General features: G+C 36.6%; 1 protein-coding gene across 1 annotated transcript in view; it reads left to right on the forward strand.

Moving 5' to 3' along the window:
* Positions 1-2003: 2003 nt before the first annotated feature.
* The window catches only part of LOC113235289 (proton-coupled amino acid transporter-like protein CG1139), a 41464-nt gene continuing 20460 nt past the window's right edge, over positions 2004-23007 (forward strand). The window contains exons 1-3 of the mRNA XM_026470948.1: positions 2004-2053; positions 6369-6488; positions 8929-9079. Coding sequence (XP_026326733.1) covers positions 2004-2053; positions 6369-6488; positions 8929-9079 — 321 coding nt within the window. The remainder of the gene's footprint in view (positions 2054-6368; positions 6489-8928; positions 9080-23007) is intronic.

Here is a 23007-nt window from a genome sequence, read left to right on the forward strand (position 1 = left end):
GGGACCCGTAAAATATATTTTCGGATATCTTGTCTCGTATGAGATAAGGTATTCGAAAAATCTTTTGCGTGGGCAAGTATTCTTCACTTTACCGCACCATGACAACTTTCAACGATACGCTATACGAAGTTAACATCTTATTGTGTCGCAGAACGTTACGAATGGCGACGAACAAAGCAAGCGAAATTTCCTAATAAATAATGCTTTATTCGTGAGAAAATTTCGCTTCTTTTCTTCTTTTAGATAAAAATTTTCTGAAAGGAATGTTTTCTGAAAATTGTTAGGTTTAAAGAAGATATTCGAGGAAGTCTCGTTGAACTTATTTCAAACGGAAAGTAATAACTGCTGTCAGGGTTGTGGTATAAGAATTCATACTTAGTAATTTTAGTAATTTTTTTATTATTGCTTTTATGTAGTATTTGAATTAAAAATTTAGATGTTATACGGGCAGCAAAAATATTTTCAGATCAAATCGAAAGCATTCTTAAAAAGACTGTACGTGGGCTGGCGTAGTAAGAAGAAATAATATTGACTTGACCAACAATAGTATAGTTGTTACGTATTTTTTCGTTAGTGTAACAAAATATTTACATCTACTTGAACAATAATTTACATATTAGCAGATTTACATATTTGAACTAAGATCCCCACATTAGGCTAAGCCTTTCTCCTGAGAAGCAAAGACAGTACAAATAACCGAATAACTATGCAACAAGAATAAATTGTTAAGTTTATTGTATGTCACGATGTTTGACTGCCACGATGTTCAATTATTTTCATGAAATTATTCCATTAGGAAATGAAACTATTTTTCCGGATTAAATCGCGTATATTTGTTTTTTCGAACAAACCTCACGGCACGGCACGGTTTGCTGGAAGATGTTGGTGCGAATCTAACCGGGTCTTACGGATAATATATAAAATACGGATCGAATTTTTTTTTAGTACTAATTTAGATATTTGTACTAATAATTATTACTATAGCAAACAAGAATTAACTTAAAAATGAGTAAAGTACAAAAAATAACAACATTAAATGCTTACCTGAAAACGAAAAACCAATTACCTAAGGCATCATAACTAATTTTAAGTTACTTTACCAGACATTTTCATAACGTATTTGGCAAATACTATAATGCTTACCATCGTGGTGAAATTATTTGCCAATAGGCGTAAGGTACTCCCTGATAGTTGCCCAATGTGCACCAGACGTACCAGAAAGAAATGGTATGTCGCGCAGCGAGGCTCTTTTCGCGCAAATAAGATTTAAAATCAACTCTATGCCGGTTACAGTAAGAGCGGTCCATCTAAGTCCTAACCCCGGATTAGCACGTTTGCACGTACTTCATCCGGTTCTCTGTAAGGCTGGTACCTTAGGTGAGTCGCCCCCGGTGCACCCTCCCTATTTTCTAGATAGGTACCGGAGCTGTAGGCACGCTCAGTTCCCGACGCCGAATGAACGGCGTCTCTCCAGTTCCCAAATTCCTACGCGGCCGAAGGTAGATGTCTAGCTCATCCTCTACTAGCTCTCCGGGCAAGTGCCGGGTATGCCAAGTGGCAGTGTCCTGCGACAGTGTCCGGACATAACCCCGACTTGAAGGGCAACTCACGTCTCTCGCGCGTTTCCCCGCCTCGGGCCCTCAATTAGACCGCTACTAAGACGCGTTAGCTGCGCGCGCGTGATGAGCGCCCCGGCCACACACCACCGGGGCAGACGAACGTGTCCGTTCCCTGCAGCTAACCACAAACCCGTGCCCGGTGAGTCCGTACCCAAGTCCGGGTCCGCCAGAGACGCCCAAGAAGGCATATGACTGACAGAGTACTTGGCACGGACGTCCGCCGTACCCTGGTCTTACCGTTGAGCCTATAGTCTCTCCGAAAAACCCTATCTCTCGGGTTGGTAGACACGGACTAGTATTGAACAGTCCAAAATTACAGCTAATACTATAGTATATTAAAAGAATATCATGTTTTTGTTTCAGATTTATCATTTACTGTAAAAAATGAGTTCGAATAAGAAAGAAGACGCTTCAGTCGACAACTTCAAATCCACGTAAGTATTTTATACGATTTATTTATTACCTTAACTTAGTAGCAATAAAGATCCTTGTGAAAAGAGTTCGTCCAGGTAAGTATTTCTACCTTAGCCATTTCTGCCGCCTTTTTCATCACAATTTCACCAGCACCTTTGCCTTTCAAATCCGGAACGCAGCAATGCTCACATTACTGCTAGGCGGCAGAATTATGTAACGTGGCAGTACTTTCCTAGATGAACTGTTTCATGAGGAGCTCTACTGCTGCTAAAACTTTCTTTTAAATAAATACTCTTGCTTTAGTACCACTACCTAGCCCTGGAGCAAAGATGGAACTAGCCAACTCAGAAGATGACTATACAGTCGCACTCAAAAGATATAAACTAAAGAATTTTCTGAGTAGATATCAAAGCAACGAAATTGCGGCAGATGTAATTCTAAATATAAACGCAAAACTATAATGTTTTCTACAACGTTTTTTTTAATTATCTCTGAATTAGCCTTGATTTGTTGTGAATTACGCAACCGTGTCTAACCATCCGCATCGATTCTTTTGTAAAATTGTCAATGAGAAATCAAGTACTCTCTATTGTTTATACGGCTCACTGATTCTGTGTACAGTCGATGCAAAATATAACCTTACACATGACTCATATTCACCACCCTACAATCTGTCCACGGACAGGTTTGTCTCACACTCTGTCTCTGTGTCTAATGAAAGTATTATTTAAAGAAATGATGGCAACGACCAGTTTCCGTGGAGCTTGGTGGTCATCTTAAACTGGTCATGCCCTTGGTCCGTTAAACTAACCAGTTTATTTTGAGACATTCACATTATCGCAGTCGTAAATGGCTTTGTATGACAGTTGCACTATTGTCGCAGTGTCATGGATATCCTAACTTTGAATGTCTTAGGGTCGTATTCCAGAACTCTACTCAATACTCAAGTCAGGACTTGAGTATTACATGAACACTGAAAATCATACTCAAGTACGTGCCATTAGGGTCGTATTTCCAGTGCTTGAAATCATACTCAAGTCTGTTCAAGTCCTGACTTGAGTATTGAGTAGAGTTCTGGAATACGATTCTTAGTGGCGTTATCCATTAGGTGAGCAATTAATGAGGTGGTCCCGGGTTCGATTCTCGGTAGTACCAATGCAAAGCGAATTTTTAAATTACACTCTGGAAATGTAACTTTTTTTACATTTATTAATTTTTATTATCTTCGAGTTAACTATAGTACTTTATTAGAATATAGAATAACAAATCAAAAAACACACAAATATAGCGAAACTAATTATAATTAACCACATTAGACAATTATAACAGTTCAAAAAAACTGACCTCAAAAGTACGTGGAAGTACATATAATTACCAAGTTTTATCGAAATCGGTAACCGGAATGTGAACAAACCCGGACTCATCCCCTAGTTCACCACTATACGGGACTTGACACAGGAGATAATAAAAATCGGTTCTCATTACTCAAAGTATATTGAGCGAGAAAAACGTTGGAGAATAGCAATTATGTCTCAGGGTGACGAGCGCAGTGGCAGTGCCCCTCAGATCTTTGCGATTGAAAACTCGGAGTGGCGCTGGAACTGTTATGGACAGGCGTGTAGCTTACCATCAGGCGCACGACTTGTTCGCTCCGTCACTTGATATTATAAAAGAAAATGGGTATAATCACATACATTTATAACATTATTTATGATTATCTCATCACACATACAAAGTTCGCAAGTAATTTTTTTAGTATATGTTGTATACCTACATATATCTCATTGCATACTATTTCACAAACACACCCCACACAATCACATCCCTCACAAGCACACCCTCCATACACGCAGACATTTTTAACCGATTTCAATAAAAGGAGGAGGTTCTCAATTCGACTATATGTAATTTTTTTTGTATGTATGTTACGCGATAACTCCGGTATTTGTGAACCAATTTTCATGATTCTTTTTTTGTTGGAAAGAGGGTACCTCCATAGTGGTCCCATTTAATTTTGAAGAAAATCATCCACCTCTAAGGTTGACTGTTCACGCATGAAGATTCATTTTTATAAATAGCGCCTAAATTTTAGTATAATGAGCAATTATTTTAATGGTTGATTTTTCTATTCTTTAATTCAAGGCGTTTTTCTCTCCCAATATACTTTGAGAAGTGAGAATCAATTTTTATTGTCTCCTGTGTCAAGTCCCTTACAGAGGCGAACTAGGAGATGAATCCGGGTTTGCGCACTTTCCGGTAACCGATTTCAATAAAACTTGGTAATTATATGTAATTCCACGTACTTTTGAGTTCGGTTTTTTTAGTAGGTACTCTGTACTGAGATTATAAGTGAAGCATTTGTTTGTGTCTAAGTTCAAATCACAACAAAAACTCAAGAGTGATTACGAATGGCGACTTTAGCAGCGATGCAAACGCGATACAGCCACTTGTCGTCTACCTTTTACACACGCGCGCGATTTTAGTTTCACGAACGCGCGTTTGCATCAGCCTTACGGGGTAGGTAAGTAGACGCACGTGGGATACGTGAGTGCATTGCTTCCCATGGTCAAAATAATTATATAATATAATAATAAAAAAGTATTGTTTATTAAAAAACCTAAATATGTTTGAATTATATTGTTGATATTACTTACTATATGTAATATAAAAATATGAAAAATAGAAAGTAATATCTTATTAATATCTTATCAACGTAAAAACTGATGTAAGTTTGGGCTATTTAAAATACTAACAACATCGCAGGACTATATTATTAACATCATAAACAATAACTTTTGTTCTATGACTTAATAAATCATCAGATTTTACATTCATACAAAATAAATAGATCGTTCTAAATGGTAATATCTGTGTTCGGGACGGAGATGGGAGTCGTTGCGGAGAACGCTTGCACGTTTGAACTTATTCTACCAAATGCAGATCTAAAAACTGTAAGGCATTACAACAAACATTTAAAAGATTATTTTTCGTAAATTTATAATGTTTTGTAAAAAGTCATGGAAAAATAATAATATCGCGCGCACACACATAGCCCCGCACTAGGGAAACCCTGTATCGCGGGTGCCATGGACACACGCATAGACAATGATAAATTACACCCATACTCACGTGAGAAATAAATGTAGACTATACAAATATTTCTCCCCGCCCGGGAATCGAACCCAGGACCACTGCGTGGCAGTCCGGCATGGTAACCGTTCGGCCACATAGGCAGTTAAAAAAAGTTGTTGTTTATGAATTTATTAATATAGTTTCTGTGGCGAGGCTGTAAGTATTATAAAAATAACCATGTAGAATTCAGAGGTATGACGATTAGGTACTGAAATATAAAATGAAAGCATGTTACAAATATTGTAAGTAGTAAAAAATTATAAGGGCACACACGCGCACACTTACCCACGTGCTCTTTCCTTCGAGCACAGAATTGCAAATGAAAATCAAGAAATATTTGGAACCGACTATAGCCTGAATTTTTTAAAGAAATATAGAGAGTTATATACAATAAACAGTTACGGGATAAAAATACAGTTGCTATATACACTGTTTTTGAGATACAAAAATCTATGGACATAAACAACAAAAACAGATTCTTAAAAACATTAACCGGTGACAATGTGCCAAATCGGAACTAATAAGTTACCCTTGATTTGACCCGAACACACCGCCAACCTCTCTTTCCTTCGTTCTGGAGATATAGATCTTTCGCACACTTACCCACAGCGCTCAGTTACCCCGAATGACCCTATAATACTCGGAATTTGCTAATTTGAGACAAGGCTTTTAGTGTGACAAAGAAAGTATTGCGCAAGTAGAATACTGAAATCACAGATAAGCAGAACCTCAACGAATATTGAGAATAAAGTTTTGCCTAAAAAAAATATTTTTGACCTTTTGGTAGGATTGATGTCGTATTTATTTTCACAACATCAAACGAATGTAACTTTAACTTTTTTGCATTCTTTGAAAACGAATATTGTTGAATATTTAACAATAAATATCAGCCATGACCATGGCACTATACCGGAACATTGATTTGTTTAAAAAACAAATATGCGCGAGTTTAAATCTAGAAAAAGTTATTTCATTTCTTACGTGTTCTAGAGCAGTAGAGGTCCTTGTGAAAGAGTTCGTCCAGAGAGGTACTGCCACCTTGCCTCTTTCTGCCGCCAAGCAGTAATGTCAGCATTACGTTGAATTCGAGGTGAGGCAGTGTCAACCCATAATAGCACTGTAATCGCTCAAGTTCAAAACTGCATGTAGGCCGACGACTTACAAATTGCAATACAAAAGTGAACCGTATGTTCTTTGTTACAGAGCTGACCTAACTGGTAATCCAGGCTTCAAGTCGTCGCTAAGCATAGCCTCTAAAGATGTCGTGTGTGATGAGAAGCCATACAACCCATTCGAGCACCGACAAATCGAACATCCAACTACGTGAGTAAAGTTACTAACTTATTTATTTATTTATTTTTGGAAGATTTACAGCGAATTTTTAACAATAAATATATGTTAAGTAACAGGTGAAAATGCTAATTAAATACAAATCTCCACAAGTATAACAAAATATTTTACTTTTTAGTCAGCAGAAACTAAAACTTTATTGAAATGGAAAGAACACAATATTATTTTACACATTAAGAACAGGTACAATTGCCAATACAGGGGAAAAAAGGAAAAAAAAAGGAAAAATATCGAATCCTATATAGCCCAACCAACAACACTCATGTCTTATAGACAGGAATTAACGTAAAATATTGCTTAGTAAACGTTCATCGAATCAAGCCTACACTGGTACTGAACAGATCTATGTCAATAGACGATAGATTGTACTCCTTAAAATTCCTCTGATAAACAATAATAATAATAATAATAACGCACACACTCAACATAGCCCCGCACTAGGGAAACCCTGTGTCTCGGCTGCCATGGACACATACATAAACAACCACAAATTACACCCAAACTCACGAGAGAAATAAATGTAGGCCATACAAATATTTCTCCCGGCCCGGGAATCGAACCCGGGGACCTCTGCGTGGCAGTCCGGTATGGTAACCGTTCGGCCACGGAGGCAGTTTTGTATTTTGCCTATAATTATTATTAATTACTTACTGTCATGTCTCAAAATCGTGTCGTACAATGCTTGTTATGGTGAAAAAATTTACCAATCGACGTAGTACTCGTAGCTTGTTGCCCCGGATGTGCCATATGTACAAGAAAAAAGTGGTAAGTTGTGTGGGGAGGCTCATTTCGTGCACCCCGTACACAATGACTTTAAGGCACAAAGTGTAATTAGTCACATATTGATAGTGATGTTATAATAATAAGAACTAGATAAAGGGTAGAAACCTTGAAGTTTAGGTTACCCTAAACCTGTATGTGGCGCACCTACCCCACCAGTGACCACACAAATACTTACCTGTACCTTAGTACACGTAGTACCTGTAGTAACTTCAAAACTTTTTAAGTAGCAGTAGAGCCCCTTATGAAAAAGTTCGTCCAAGGACCTTTCCTATTTCTGCAGCCAAACAGTAATGTCAGCATTATTGTGTTCCGGTTTTGAAGGCTGTGGGTGCTGGCAAAATTACAGGCACATGGGACTTGTCAACTTATGTCTCAGGGCGAAGGGCGCAGTGGCAGTACCCCTCAGATCTTTGCGATTTAAAGCTATTAGTGCAAGAAGTGGCACTGATACTGTTATGGACACGCGTGTAGCTTACCATTAGGCGTACGACTTGTTTGTCCCGTCACTTGATATTATAAAAAAAACTAAATTCATGTTTACAATTCATTTATACAACATGCTCTCAAGATATCTATCTACACCCCGGTGTGGCAACAGTCCAGTTAGAGTAAAGGAATTTTTGTTCGATCTCTATATCAATGATTATAATAAGAAACTAGTAAACCATGCTTTCTGTGCTTGTTGCAGATCTTTGTGTTAGGTAATTAGGTACAAAAATAATTCTTATTCTTCTTCTTTTTATCGTATTGATGTAATGCTTGGTAAGGTACTCGCCGGTTCTTGCCCAGGGTGCGACAGACGTACAGAAAAGTTCGTCATGTGCGGAGGCTCCCTTTATGGACCCCAATAATATAATATGTAATAATAATGAATAATATTAAAATGTATAATAATCAATAATCTGCAATGGACAGGTGTGTCGCTTACAAACCAGGTTCACATTTTGTTCGTCCTGTCACATGCTATCATAAAAATAAAATTAGCTGTATTTAAGCCTTAAATGCTAGGCGCTAGATTTCATGTACGATAACAGGAGGACGCCTAAAACTTTTTGACACGTTGGGTAACGAACCTTATATATAACCAGAAATAGAGATGAAATAAAGTACATTGCTGGCAACTCATCAGTGACATATCACTTATAAATACAATCAATCATCAATCAACACTCGTTTGGAATGAAATATAGACAGCGCCAACAACTGACCTGTGTGTACGTCTCCGTATATTCCAAAAATATTTTGTGTATATTGTAATAAAGATAATATCTTTAACGATGGCGTGCTGTTCCATTCGGTGGTGTAGAGAGATACAACAAAACATCTAATTACGAAACAAACGGAATCGAATTTCATCGGTAATTAAATATTAAATGTGTAATTTTGCAATTTTCGACAATCATAGCAAAGCTCAAGTTATCTGGTCGTTTTGAAGTGAAACAATTGACGACACCCATTGACGACACCCGTCAATTGTTTCGAATTCGGGCTGGCCAATTGGAGCACAGTTGTCACTGTAATAATATGGCAGAATAGTTTTCAAACAAATTAAATGACATTTCGTCTCTACTTCTGGTTATATACTCGGTGTCCATTAGGCACATTCAAGTTTGTACTTTATTGTTTACAGAACTTTGGGCGCAATTTTGCATTTCCTGAAAGCATGTCTCGGTACCGGTATATTGGCCATGCCTGCTGCCTTCAAGAACTCGGGCTTAGTCGCTGGAACCATCGGAACCTTGTTGGCCGGATGGCTTTGTACACACACAGTTGCTATGGTTGTAAGTATTACTATAAAATGACTATTATACTTCTTATTTTTGAGATTACAACACTGAAACGCTTTAAGAGTTCAAGAAAATCAAGTTCCTTTGTTTTTTAGCCTTGAAGTTTGGCATTATTTCGAACTTATTGCTCGCTGTTCTTATTTCTATTACGGAGTCGAGACATGGATTATGACGGTCAAACTGGCTCACAGTCTACACGTCGCTTAGCGAGCTATGGAAAGTTCTACGCTGGGTATCTCGTTAAGGAAAGTCTGGAACATCGTCCAGAAATGTAGCAAGCTGAAGTGGCAGTGCGCTGGCTACATCAGTCGCAAAACCGATGAGCGATGGAGTAGTCGGGTTCTTGAGTGGAGTCCACGTCTCGACAAACGTAACGTAGGACGTCCCCCTGCAAGATGGACCGACGACGATCTGAAGAGTGTCGCGAATAGTGGATGGATGCGGAAAACGGGTGATCGGGCACTATGGCGTACACTTGGAGAGGCTTATATCCAGCAGTGGACTGCAATAGGCTGATTGATTCATTGATTGATTATTCCCAAATTTACTTTAAATGGTTTATTTTGTTTAGGAATAGCGTTATCTATTTATATTAAGAAGCATTAATTTATTAATTAGTTCGTAACTCACCTTTTGTTGGTATCTACCTAGAGGAATTAATTGACATCCACCATTGACTTACAATTATATGGACGTCGGGTCCGCGCTAAAAAGTGTCCGCACTTGTAAGGCGCTAAAATCGTATACAGAGCGCCAAACTCCGCTTTAGTCTTCATTTGTTCGACTGACAGCGCGATACTGCGATGACATTACAATTTAAATTTCGAATAGGTTGACTTGGGACATTTTTTTCGTGGTTTTTGTATTAGACCCGTCGTCCATTTATTTGTAAGTCAATGACATCCACGGTCATTTTATTAATATAAACTACTTCCAGGCTATATTGATCAGTGCCAAAATGACGGAATTTTGACCTTTCACAGAGTTACGATCAGTGTTGTACGAAGATTAGCAATCCTCTTGACTTAATGGTCCATGATCATAACATACATTTACAACCGACATTTGCGTATAACTTCATTTGTATTATAAATAAAACAAGATTTGGTCAATAATAAGTATCTATATTAGGATTTAATTCCGTCGAGAAAATGTAATCCAATCGTGTTTTGTAATAATTGTTAACAGATTAAATTGGTCAAGAAATAAGTACTTACAATTTGAATTTATGAATAACTTTTTAATGGTATAAATGGGTTCAAAAACTGGTAAATTTCCTAAGGTACCTAGGTATGAGCGTGCTGCAGTCTGTGAGGAAATGTTTTCTCTCGTATATATACCGTGGTAATTCAACTTGGTACAACAAACATGACACTTTCGAATGAATACAGGTTTCTTACCACGGTATGAGTTATTTTTGTTTTCCCGATTCCGAATCCAAAGGCGAATCCGGTGCTCGTGCTTACTAAAAATAAAAACAAAAATGCTTCGATTTCGTTTCGCGTGTGGTTACAGTCAGTGTGGTTTGTCGGAAAAAAGTGAGTGAGAGTGGTAACGCCACAAATAGTTAAGATAAAGGTAGTCGTCAACAGCTAAAGAAAGTAGACAAATGTCTGCTCTTCAGAGGTATACCACCTCAGCTCTAATTAAAAATTTTCCCGTATTAATTCGGTTCATTTTGTTTAGTCGAGTGGCAGGGACTCTGACTTTATTTCAGATTTTTTTCTAACGAAACCAAAACCATTTGAAAAATGTGTATTGTATACTATACGTGTTCTATTTGGTTCAGTTGGTGTAAAAATAGTCATTGGTATATATAAAGTTGAATACTGCGGTTTTCTTATAAAATTTCGAAATAACTTTGTGTTTTTCGTTTTCTATTGTGTATATTTTTAGGAATCATATTTTAACACCATATAGTAATATCAGTGTATATTCTCAATTTTCCTTTACATTTTTTCCAAACTGATTAATTCAACACTTCCAGTTTGTGCGGAATCAACCAAAGCCATTTCCAGTCAACCCGTGACCATGGAGCGTGTAACTGTTCCAAAACATCGGAAAAACAAAAATAACTCATACCGTGATAAAAAAAACCTGTAGTTAGTGATAAAATTTAGTGAATAACCACGAAAGCCTTAAAATCTAGCGTTGAATTTAATTGTAATGCCTTGAGAAAAAAGGCGTGGTAGCCTAATGATTTAAGCTACAGTGTCTCAAACAGAGGCCTTGGGTTCGAATCGTGCCTCTGAGTTTCTCGGAATTTATGTGCGAAACTTTAAATTTAACATGAGCTTTTCAATAAAGGAAAACATCGTGATGAAACCTATAAGAAGAAGGTTCACAACTCGCATTGAGCCGGCGTGGCCGTATGGTGAATTGATAAGGAAAGAATGGGTATCACTTGTCAATACCCTCAGCATCACACGTGCTGCTAATACATTTGGGGCTTGTAGCGCGTTTCGCACTGCACCCGAATTCGTCCCGAATTCAGGACTGTTCAAATTTATAAAACTCGGGCCTAATTCAAGTGTCGCTTGTTCACCTAGTGATAAAATGAACCCTGTGACATTTCAAACCGTCTTTTTTCGGTTTTCGAACGAATACGTGTAAGTTTTCAAATGTAAACTTAAGTATCGCATAAGATTTTAATTTAAACCTTATAAACATATTAATATCTAAATGTTTCATTGAATGTGAGGATATTTCACCACTATGAAGATCAATTATTTTTTGTGAAATTAATCCACTAGTCTGATACACTACATCGAACACTTAGAAAAAATTCCATCTGACCGGATTCGAACCGTAAGCCACGGAACGAACCAGCGGACCTCACGAATTTTTCTATGTGCTTGTATGTCGAACCTTTGTAGCTGGCTTTAAACGACTTTTCAGCCGTAGCGCCCTCTATGAGAAACCTATGAAAGTATTTCGTTACCCAGTTAGGCACCTTTACAACTACCAGTCCTGGCTAGAGATATCCCTATTCACTGATTGAGTGTTTTATTGAATGTGAGGATATTTCACCGCTGTGATATTACATTATTTTATATAAAATTACTCCACTAGCTCGTTATAATTATTAATACAAAGGTCGAACACTTAGGAAAAATTCCTTCAATCCGGCCGGATTCTAATCGACCTAAATTAAACTCTAAACAAAAATCTTAACGCAAACGCTATAGTCAAATTTGAATGATTACATGTTTACACTCAGGCCTCTGTACACTTTTGCTATGCATACGATGCTGATGCCTGTTGACAAATTCAGTCCAGGATGGACTACACTGCGTTTGTCCATAAAAATATGGTGCACGGTTGAATTTCACAAAGGAAATAATGGACAAAATTGTAATGACACTTTTGTAATATACAATGGAATTGCCGTTCTATATTGGGAACTAAAAACATGTCGTACGAATAGTACACTATTTCAGAGACCGGGAAGTAAGGGATTACCTGTTTTGTTTAATATAGTGAGTAATGACTCAGTCAATCTCCGTTCCTGTCGAGATTTACAAGGAAATGTTTTTTAAGCAACGTGAGAAAACAACAACAAAGTTACTTTTGTCTGAATCACGGACACGAAACTGTACTTTCGTTCTCCGTCCAACATCCGTCCATCAAATAAGTAATACTCGTCAAAATTAGGACAATGCCAAGTATGAAGCTTGTACTTGATTGTCTTTTTTTATACAAATGTAAGTGCGCATTAGACCTCCATCTCACCTGATGGAAAGTGACAATGAGGTCGACGATGGAGCATGCACACCCAAATACTGCCGGCAGGGAAATCCACTCCATAGCCGTTCGTCATATATATGTGGAAGCGTAACGCTTCGTGCGAAACTTAGGAATATCCATAACATGGAATCCAAGCCTACTTCTAATCTCCCGAATGATAGAAAGGAGAAGGTGGAATTAAATCGCGTGATTCCATCGCACACTCTCCGTGATATATCCTGTAAAATATCGATAAGCAAGTAACTTTACGGCGGTGTTCAAGGCTCTGCAGCTTTGCCTCTACTAATTCCGAGTCGCCTATAAGCCTCTTGACGCTTGTCAATTGAATCCAAGATCTTTTAATTTGGTAGAGTATTTTTTTATGTTACTTACAATAATTATTTCGGACGCATGCGGCAGTGCCACTCAGATCTTTGTAATTTAAAGCTTTGGGTGGCGTTGCAACTGTTACGGATTGGCGTGTCACTTATCACAAGGATCACGACTTGTTAGTTCCGCCAAATAATATGTTTAAGAAGTTGCACTAATTTTAATATTACCCTTGTTTGATTTCAAAGCCAATGCTAAATTAACCAAATTGAAGACCAAACGGTTAACGCCTCAACCTTAAATTTTCAAAGTCGTTCATTTCATTTTAACGTTGGGAACGTCTGAACGGCAATTAAGTTTGTGCCAACAAACGCTAAATTGCAATACAGACCATTTATTTGGTAGAATGATGTTTGTAGTGTTCCCATTTTTTGTTATGTTTTAAATGCTCATGTAAATATGGTCGTAAGCTTTATCGATAGATAGCGGTGAAGACTAAATTTTTATTAGAAAACTGCCGTAGCTGTATGCATCATTTAAGTCCAACTTTTTTCGATATGTTTCGAACCATTCCGCGGTCCTTAATCATCATGAGCTTGCGTAACGGTGACTCGACGAAACGTGCTCACCAAAGCCCGGACAGCCCAGTCACTCATTACGAGCGCAAGGACAGGCAGCGACGAAGGCGAGCTACTACGTTCGTTTACTACATTCTTATTAAAATGTTGGGTATGATTGCACACTACACTACCCACATCACGTCCTAAAGTCTCATTCACACAAACCACAGACGTAGTACCTAACACTATTTTCAAGCTGAAGGGTCCATCCTCTACTACGGTTAAAATTTGAATGACGTCTACTCTCGATAGCTTCACATACTGTACGCGGAATGAAATGCTTTCCCCTAGCCAGCACGGACACTTTATCAATGTAGCGCGTCGAATCCGGTTTCAATAAGCGTTCTCTCACTGCAGAACCGCGGCTGTCCCGACTTTAGGTTAGGATACAAAAATTTGTAAAAACGCATTGTCATGACTATGATATTGTAACGATTAATAATTTGCCCTATCATCTTTTTCTTCCTATTTTTACTGTTGGCCTACTAGTATCGAAATCGATTTGTGACCTCAGCAGGCATGATCTTGTTTTTCCAAGATGACGTCTAATTTTAACATCAGTTTGTCATTTGTATCTATTATTAATCTTAATTATATTGAAATGAAAGAAGTTTGGCCATTTATTGCCGAAGCGTTACCGCTTTAGTCTTTTTTTTATCACACCATATGACGGTACAAACAAGTCTTGCACCTGGTGGTAAGCGACATGCTCATATGTCCATAACCATTGCAAAGCCAATCAGTGTTTTGAATCACAAAGATTTTAGGGGCGCTTTCACTGCGCCTGTCATCCTGACAGACCTTTGTGCCTGTAATTTTCCGGCACCTTTACCCTTCTAAACCGAAACGCACTAATGTTCATATTACTACTTAGCGCCAGAAATAGGACACAAGGTGGTCGATAGGCGATAGAATATTAAATTATCAATTACAATCACTACTGCTTGAAAGCTAGTAATTGTCTCTAGCGAGTTAAACCAGTGCCAGTTTACTCCAACTTGGAAACCATGCATCATAGTTTAATTAAGTAGTTTATCTTTGAGTGCGTTTTCATTTCGTTGTCCTAGTAAGAGTAAGCTAAGCATATCATCGTCCTATTTAAGAGTCAGGCTCTTGTCGGTGTAGCCTCCTCCACTCCTCACGGTTCATAGCCAGCTCCTTAATCTCTTGATACTAGCTGCTTACTTTGATGTTCGTCTTCATATGTTCACTGTACGTCTTTCTTGATCTTCCTCCCTTTCTTTTTATTTCTATTTCCTGCTCAATTATATTATAAAAGTTAATTAAGATTTAACGGATAACAGAGAACTATGTTGATCACAAACTTAGGTCACAAACTGGACGACAGCGAGCTGCGGTCGGTGCGGTAAAAGTGGACTGTTCTTAATGCTGGTATCGCTTAGTTTGCTGCGGTAAACGCGGTGACGTTACGAGAGCGTGAGCGCGATGACCTTTTTATAATACTTTTTATAATATTCTTTTATTTAATATGAGTTGAATATGACAAAGAAAACAAAAAGGCGAGTTTCGCCGAAATTACGTACGAAGACCAAACACCAAATCCGGATAAGGTCCATGATAACGTGTCTGAATGTCTAGAATGACAGCTGAAATTCCTGAAAATCCAATTAATCTTATTATTATTATTGCTGCAATCATTTTTCATCCTATCTTGATCCTATTGAATGAAACCAATAAACCGATTTGTGGAAAAAATGCGATATAAGTTTGTCTTTGAGGACTTGTAGTTTGATAGATAATAATAATCGCATACTCGTATCATCTATTTAGTCATTCAAGTTTTACCATTCATTTATAGAATTTTGGCAATGTTTGCAGTTAAATTAGAATAGCAGAATTAAAGACAATCAAACCTGCATTGCAAGTCAAAAACTTGAAATTGCAATTTTCTTGTAAACACGGCTGATCATAAAACATTTTTATCTACTTCAATAGTAGCAGTAGAGCTCCTTGTGAAAGATTTCGTCCAGGGAAGTACTGCCACCTTACATAGCTCTGCCGACAAACAGTAATGTCAGCATTACAGTGTTCCGGTTTTGAAGGGTAAGGGTGCTGGTGAAAATACAGGCACATGGGACTTGTCAACTTATGTCTCAGGGCCCCTCAGATCTTTGCGATTTAAAGCTCTTAGTGGCACTGCAACTGTTATGGACAAGCTTGTCGCTTATTCACTAGGCGCACGATGTGTTCATCCCGGCAACTGGTATTAAAAAAAATAACAGCGTAAGAAGAACTATGTAAGGGTCACTTTACTCCATATATGTATTGTAATGGTAGTACGCGGTAAAGACTATGATAAAAGTACATTGGTATAAAATACAGATGTTACGGTGGCAAATCATTCCTTGACGTAGAGTATCTATGGACAATTGGTAACGTACTACGTAAAATAAAGTGTGCATTACATGTTTAAACTAAAGTGCAGCACGTGGGCAGAGTTATACCGAAGAAGGTATGATATCATCAAGTTGTTTACAGGAATTACCCTGTTTGCGCACAAAACAAATAGTGGACTTTACACACACACACTATCGCACGTGATACAGCAATTGCGCGCAATTGTCGCGCGCGCGATCTCGCGCGCTTTGACTTATTCCCATCTGATCCCCAAAACTGATCCACCGCCAATTTTAAATTGCAACTGATCCCTTCCACATTTTGCAACTCCCAGTGGATCCCCTTACTGTATTTGTAAGGCAAGTACAGTCAAGAGAAAAACAAGTTTTGAAAACAAAGTTAATATAGTTATGTAAGTTATAGTACAGTTAATGTTCTCCATTTCCAATAAACTAAATAAAATACACACATATTCCCATCGGATCCCTAATGCAGCGGGCATTAGGGGTCCGATGGGAATAGAAAATATTTTAAAATGAAACGGATCAGCTGGAAATAATCCGCCAGTTTCGCGCGGTCTATCCTGCGCTATTAGCCTTTACACGAACGCTCTTTCTGTTATAACAAAAACGAACACGAGCAATCGCTTCAGATTGCGCGCGATAGATTGACTGTGTAAAGACCTATTGGGATTATTTCAGTGGAGGCCCTGTCCCACATGTCGGTGATCTTTAATAATTATAATCAATAAAACCACCGTCTTCGGCGTACCAGGGGACGATATGCCATACCAACCAAATAGCTCTGTTCACATTTTTTTTATAATATCGAGTAACGGGACGAACAAGTCGTGCGAATGATGGTAATCTAGACGCCTGAGACGTTGTACATATGTGATATGTACCGAAACTCTTTCATTCTATTTTTTTTTAATAACGGACCCACTCAACATAGCCCCGCACTAGGGAAACCCTGTGTCACGGGTGCCATGGACACACATATAGACAACCACAAATTACACCCAAACTCACGAGAGAAATAAATGTAGACCATACAAATATTTCTCCCGGCCCGGGAATCGAACCTGGAACCTCTGCATGGCAGTCCGGCATGGCAACCATTCAGCCACAGAGGCAGTTAATGTATTTGGTATTCCAATTTTCTCACTCATCAATGCGCTATTCATGTTTAAAATGTACCTTAACAATTTGGATTATAATATGTTAATATTAGGATATGTTTTTGAAAACATGTTTATCGTCGGTTTTAGAACATCGTGCGGGACAAATCAATCAGAAGTTTACCTTAACTGTTATGATATAAGGTTAATGTTTAGAGTGACGTTTCACCGGATTAATTAATTTTTCAATAATAACTTATGTTTGTTATGGGGATAATATTATTTGATCCTCAAATAAATAATATCTCTATTGTAAAAGGTGCAGTTTTTTAAATAAACGATATTTCTTTTTATGTCTGATGTACCTATATATTAATTGTTCAATTTATATTAGTTTATATACGGATAAATTATAAATGAACTGCATTCATGGTTCACAATATTATTATGTTTTCGAATACTAAAATAAAAATTTGGTGTTCAAATAGAATATATGATACTTTTTTTTATCATTGCTCTTTTCTTGTAACGATTATGACATTTATAACCAGTTCTTGGTTGCACCCTTTATTCAGTAGGTTAGGTTAATATTTGAAAAAGCAGCACGAGCCGAACGAGCGAAGCGAGCGTGTCACGACAGCGACCGACTAGTATCAGAAACCAATTTGCTTGAGTTTCCGAAAATTTTTTCAGGTCTAATTATATTAAAATTAATAAATATTACTATAGAAATATTATCAACATTTACTTAATTTTAAGAACAAGTATCTACATTTTATTTTTAACGCTCATTTGTCTTAGTTTTAAGGCCCAACAGAAAACTATCAAAGTCAATTTATACAAACCAAAAATTTTTTGCTTAACTCAGTACAGATTAAAATATCGATCGATTTAATTTATGTTATATGTGAGTGAAGGAGGATCAATCATTAAAAAAGATGACCGTTTACATTTTTTTGCCTGCTGCCTTTGCAAATTTAAAAAGATCATTTAAATACATGCCTTTGTTACATAAGCAAAGGGGGATTAATTTACATATAAATTTACAATAATGCTTTTATTTTTATGAATTACAATTAATCGGCGATAGTGCAAATACACATATTATATATTATTGGTACAAAGCGCGTATGTACACTAAACCAAATTTTTACAGAAGAAGAATTTAACGTTATTACTACTTTGTCATTTCAATGGCTACGACTTTGATTTTTGCACATGAAGCATTAATTTATATTTTCCACGAACTGATAACAATAGATTTGTAACGAATACCCCCCCTCTCCTAAACAACATACATAACCATCGTCGCCTTCCACGACATTATCATCATCCACACCGACAACACGTGGAACGAACGAAGACCAAATACCATGACCAGCACTTTATCATAACAGTAACACATATATAAAACTTATATGTGTATATATGTATATAAGTAATATACATACATAATCTAAAATATATAAACCCAAGCATCAAAGTATACAAGATACTATGGATCTATTAAATGGCCATATTAAATTTTTTTTATATGATCGTCTAGTTTGATTAGGACCTTATTGTTAACATTACGTTGTGTTTTAAATAAATAAGTAAGTAGGTAACCCGCGATTCTTTAAGAGGTACGTGAGATAATCATAAAAATATAGTGATATGCTGTATAGATTTTTTTTTCCAAAAGACATGTAAATATATTGGAAGGGGATTAAGGAATAAGGAAAGGATGCCCACCTCATGTAAAAAAATATATTTGAGGTATACGAAGCCCCCACAACAGTCTGCTTGTGTAGATGTTATTTCACTACAGACCACCTCCGCTCACGTATCGTGTATGACACGCCGGTTACATACTCCGGGACGTAGAAGGTATAGAAATATATACACCTACGCTATTAAATGATGATTGTTTAAACAATAGATATTCGTTATACGGAATACCTTAAGTATAAATGTCCTGCCATGTCTGTGACGTAGCATAGAGACCATCAACAGTAGGTTCTGCATAAAACGTAGTGCAAATAGCATTTCAATGTACATGAAATGATACAACTCGGCGTCTTCAATTGATGAATACATAAACCAGTCACTGGTTCACACAGAACAGACCAGCACGACGATGTAGCCATGGCTTGGAGCCGGCTCTGGAACTGTAGACTGTTACATTGTATGTATCGTCTCAACGAATACAATATAGTCCACAAGGTCCAACAGACAGGGAGAGCATGTTGCTACTCATATTGTGTCAACGCAGGCGAGCACAATATAGTCTGCAATACTAGTAAGTCTATGCAAACCAGTACATTGGTGATGCAGCGGCAAACAGAAGCATTATTTAGTGTACCACATCTCAGTCTTTCACGAGAATGGGTATCTGAACAGGAACAATCAATCAGGAACGTTGTAGAACAATAAAAGTATTTGTTATACCTTATTGTAATTAGTAAATATGAAACTGTTAATAGTGTCATAGCTCCGCTCACAAAACACTGCGATGTCATTTAAACTCAAGTATATATACATAGAAATCCGGAGATATCCGGGGTCACGATTTGGAGTAACTAATTGATGCAAGATGAGAAATCATATCCATTAATGTAAACTAGTTTTACATATGGTTTATATAAGTAAAGAAACAAGAAGACAGAGGATAAAGGTAAGGAAGAAGAATAGGCCCACCTCATAACCCTGCCTAGTCTTTACTAATAAGAATCCCTATTACACACCTTGAGTACAGCAAGTAGAGAAGAAATTAATTAATTTTAATTATCAATTAATAATATATATATCATAATCACATAGGTGATAATTCAGCATTTGAAATATAATTTCGCTATCCGATAAGCCTTGGTAGTAGACTTATCTAAGTTGGGTTAGTGTTCACCAAGCACTGAAAGTTAATCTAGTATTAACTTACAGAAGCCTAAGTTAAATACCAACCAATCCGACCACGCGGCTAATTATCTCAGTAACAACTTATACACTCGAAGTCCTAAATCTTTATGGAAATGGAAAGACCTTCCATATAAGATCATGAACACTGTCACTGTGTATTGTAGTAGGTACTTCTAATAATTATCGGCTAGCTCTAGGAATACGCTAATCAGACATAAACGAGATATACATGGATATCAAGGCGTAAATCTGACAGGGCGATGGAAGGAACACAGGTGATCCAACATCATCGCAAATAACTTAGTATCATCTTCCACAAAGGCTTTTAATTTGACAAGACAAAGTTTTATAATTTGTAATAAATATGCCAAATATCAGCCTAAGATAACAAATCAATCAAACTTCATTGGTTTTCTAATTCCATTCTGCAGATGTCCACTAATTCAGCAGAAAGGACATGAAATTAAATACACAATATTATGTATTAATATATCTTTAATAAATAATTTTACCTCACCTTAGTTACCTTAAACCAATACCGATAATACCCAAAGAAAAAGGATATAATAAACCGCTACTGTTATCCTTCCGTACAATAACATTGGTCAAGTATATTGTACCAAGTTGTCACAGTTTACCTTTTCTTATAATTAAGTAAAACAACATTGCTTAATCTATGGACACCTTCAGAATGTGCGTGTAATCAATAAAATTGCAATTACTCCAGGTGTCCTAACTACTGTGAACTCTACATTAAGATTAATTGATTGAATAAAACTAAATTAAATGAAATCTATATTTTATAGTTTAGCTGAAGTAATAAAAATAAATTCAACGTAGCAAATTGCCATTATTATAATTAAAATGTGACAAAAAAGGTCAAAGTTAGATATATGAAATAATTTGATAATTTCAAAACAATATAAATACTCTATAAAAATGTTATAAGGTACAATTTTATCTCGTTGTTAAACAAAATCAAGGTTTAGTGTTTGCTAGATAATTTAAGTTATTTTTCGGTAACTGTTCATCCAACTAATAAAAGAATATCAGTCGAATAAGGTTTCGCAATATTATAATTAGAATGTGTCAAAAAAATACACAACACACGTGAAACTGTTAAAAAAAAAACGTAAACAAATCTCAACGATAGATACCCAAAATAAGTAGGTATCCTATCATAGTAAATGCAAATCACATACCTGAGAGGTGACCTCTCACCTATTACAAGACATCTAGAAGGCTGCACCTACAAGGATATAGACCAGGAACTGAAGACCCATATCAGCTCTAGATTTGAATTAAAGTCTTATTAACACTGTCTCACACACGCGCTCGCGGACACTGACTCTAACTATCAAACGTAATTATTATATAAATTAATATGCGACGCTTCCTGAGTACTGTATTATTGCACAACTATATTATTAACGTCCTAACAAAATATTATATACACGGCTGAAGGCCTAAATCTATTCTAGATTCGGATTACAGTCTTACCCCTATCGCACGCTCTTTACGAACATTAATGTCCTAACAAAGTATTTTATACACGGCTGAAGACCTAAATCACTTCTAGATTCGAATTAGAGTTTTAACACTATATAACCCGCACACTAAAGCAATGGTCTACCTATTGTTACAAATGTAAGCACTATATAGACTAACTCGCGGCGTTTCCTAAATACTAGATTATTTATAAACAAATTCAGTACGAATGCCCTAACAAAGTATTAGACACGCACTCCCGATCTCTCACTAAATCACCCGAAAATAACAATTCCTTAAATTTCACACGCGACGTCTCCTAAATGGTCTAACGACTTAAACCCTAAATTAAACTACAATTATTATACTAGATTTTATCTATTAGCGCGAACGACACTAAAACTTAGATTTTCACACAAGCTTCTCTTTGTTACTAAAATTAAATGAAATATCAACCGCGATTTGAGACCCAGCCTTCCAATTTTTCAGGTGTTGTCGATCACGTCTTGGGCCCCACTAACTCATGATTTCAGTACCCTTAGCATCACACCTTCCTTCCCCGCTTCGTCTCCTCACCGAATGTTCTAGAATGTTCCAAAAAACCCTTGAAAACACCCCGGTCACACGGTCCCAAATCAATAAATCCTGCATGAAGTGTTTTCTTCAAATTTTTAGGAGAATTACTAGGGCTGGCAAAACTCCGTAACGTTTCATTGAGTACCCTAGACTCAGCAGTGGAACGCTTTCATAGAATAATAATTAATATAGACAATTAACCCAATACGTATATATAAAATATCTAAATCGATCATTATTAATAAAAAGAGAAATAATAAAATAGGTAGTATTTGTTCTGGTGGAATAAATCTTCATCAGAAACAAGCAGAATCTTTCGCATGTGTTGTTCTTTTACTAAATATTAATAAATAATAAAAGGCATTGTATAAAAACTAAATAGAATCATTTTTTTTTTTTATGCTTTGCTAATCTAAATTACCCAGCTTTGAGTAAAGCTAATTTCACTTTATCATATTGTTTATCTGTAATATATACATAAACACACTCTCGCATAAATAATGATGGTATGCATTTAATTTATTAGTATTATTATATATTTTATTAAATAATTTAATTTCATTAGTTACCAAAGTTTAGCAACCCTAACAAAAATACACTCAGCAAAACCGATAATTCATACGCTAATTGTTAAGTGTTTCCTGCAACTCAAATGAACTGAGACAAATACAAAAAAGTCATATGCTATTGAATTTCTTCGAATGTGATTATTTACAATTAAATGTTATTAAAAAAAATACCTACTTCCTTCACTAATAATTCATTACTGTTATATTTTATTCATCGAGTTTTCGCTAATTCATTTTTTT

The sequence above is a fragment of the Hyposmocoma kahamanoa genome, unplaced genomic scaffold, assembly GCF_003589595.1.
Source record: "Hyposmocoma kahamanoa isolate Upper Pololo Valley unplaced genomic scaffold, ASM358959v1 87, whole genome shotgun sequence".
NCBI lineage: Eukaryota > Metazoa > Arthropoda > Insecta > Lepidoptera > Cosmopterigidae > Hyposmocoma > Hyposmocoma kahamanoa.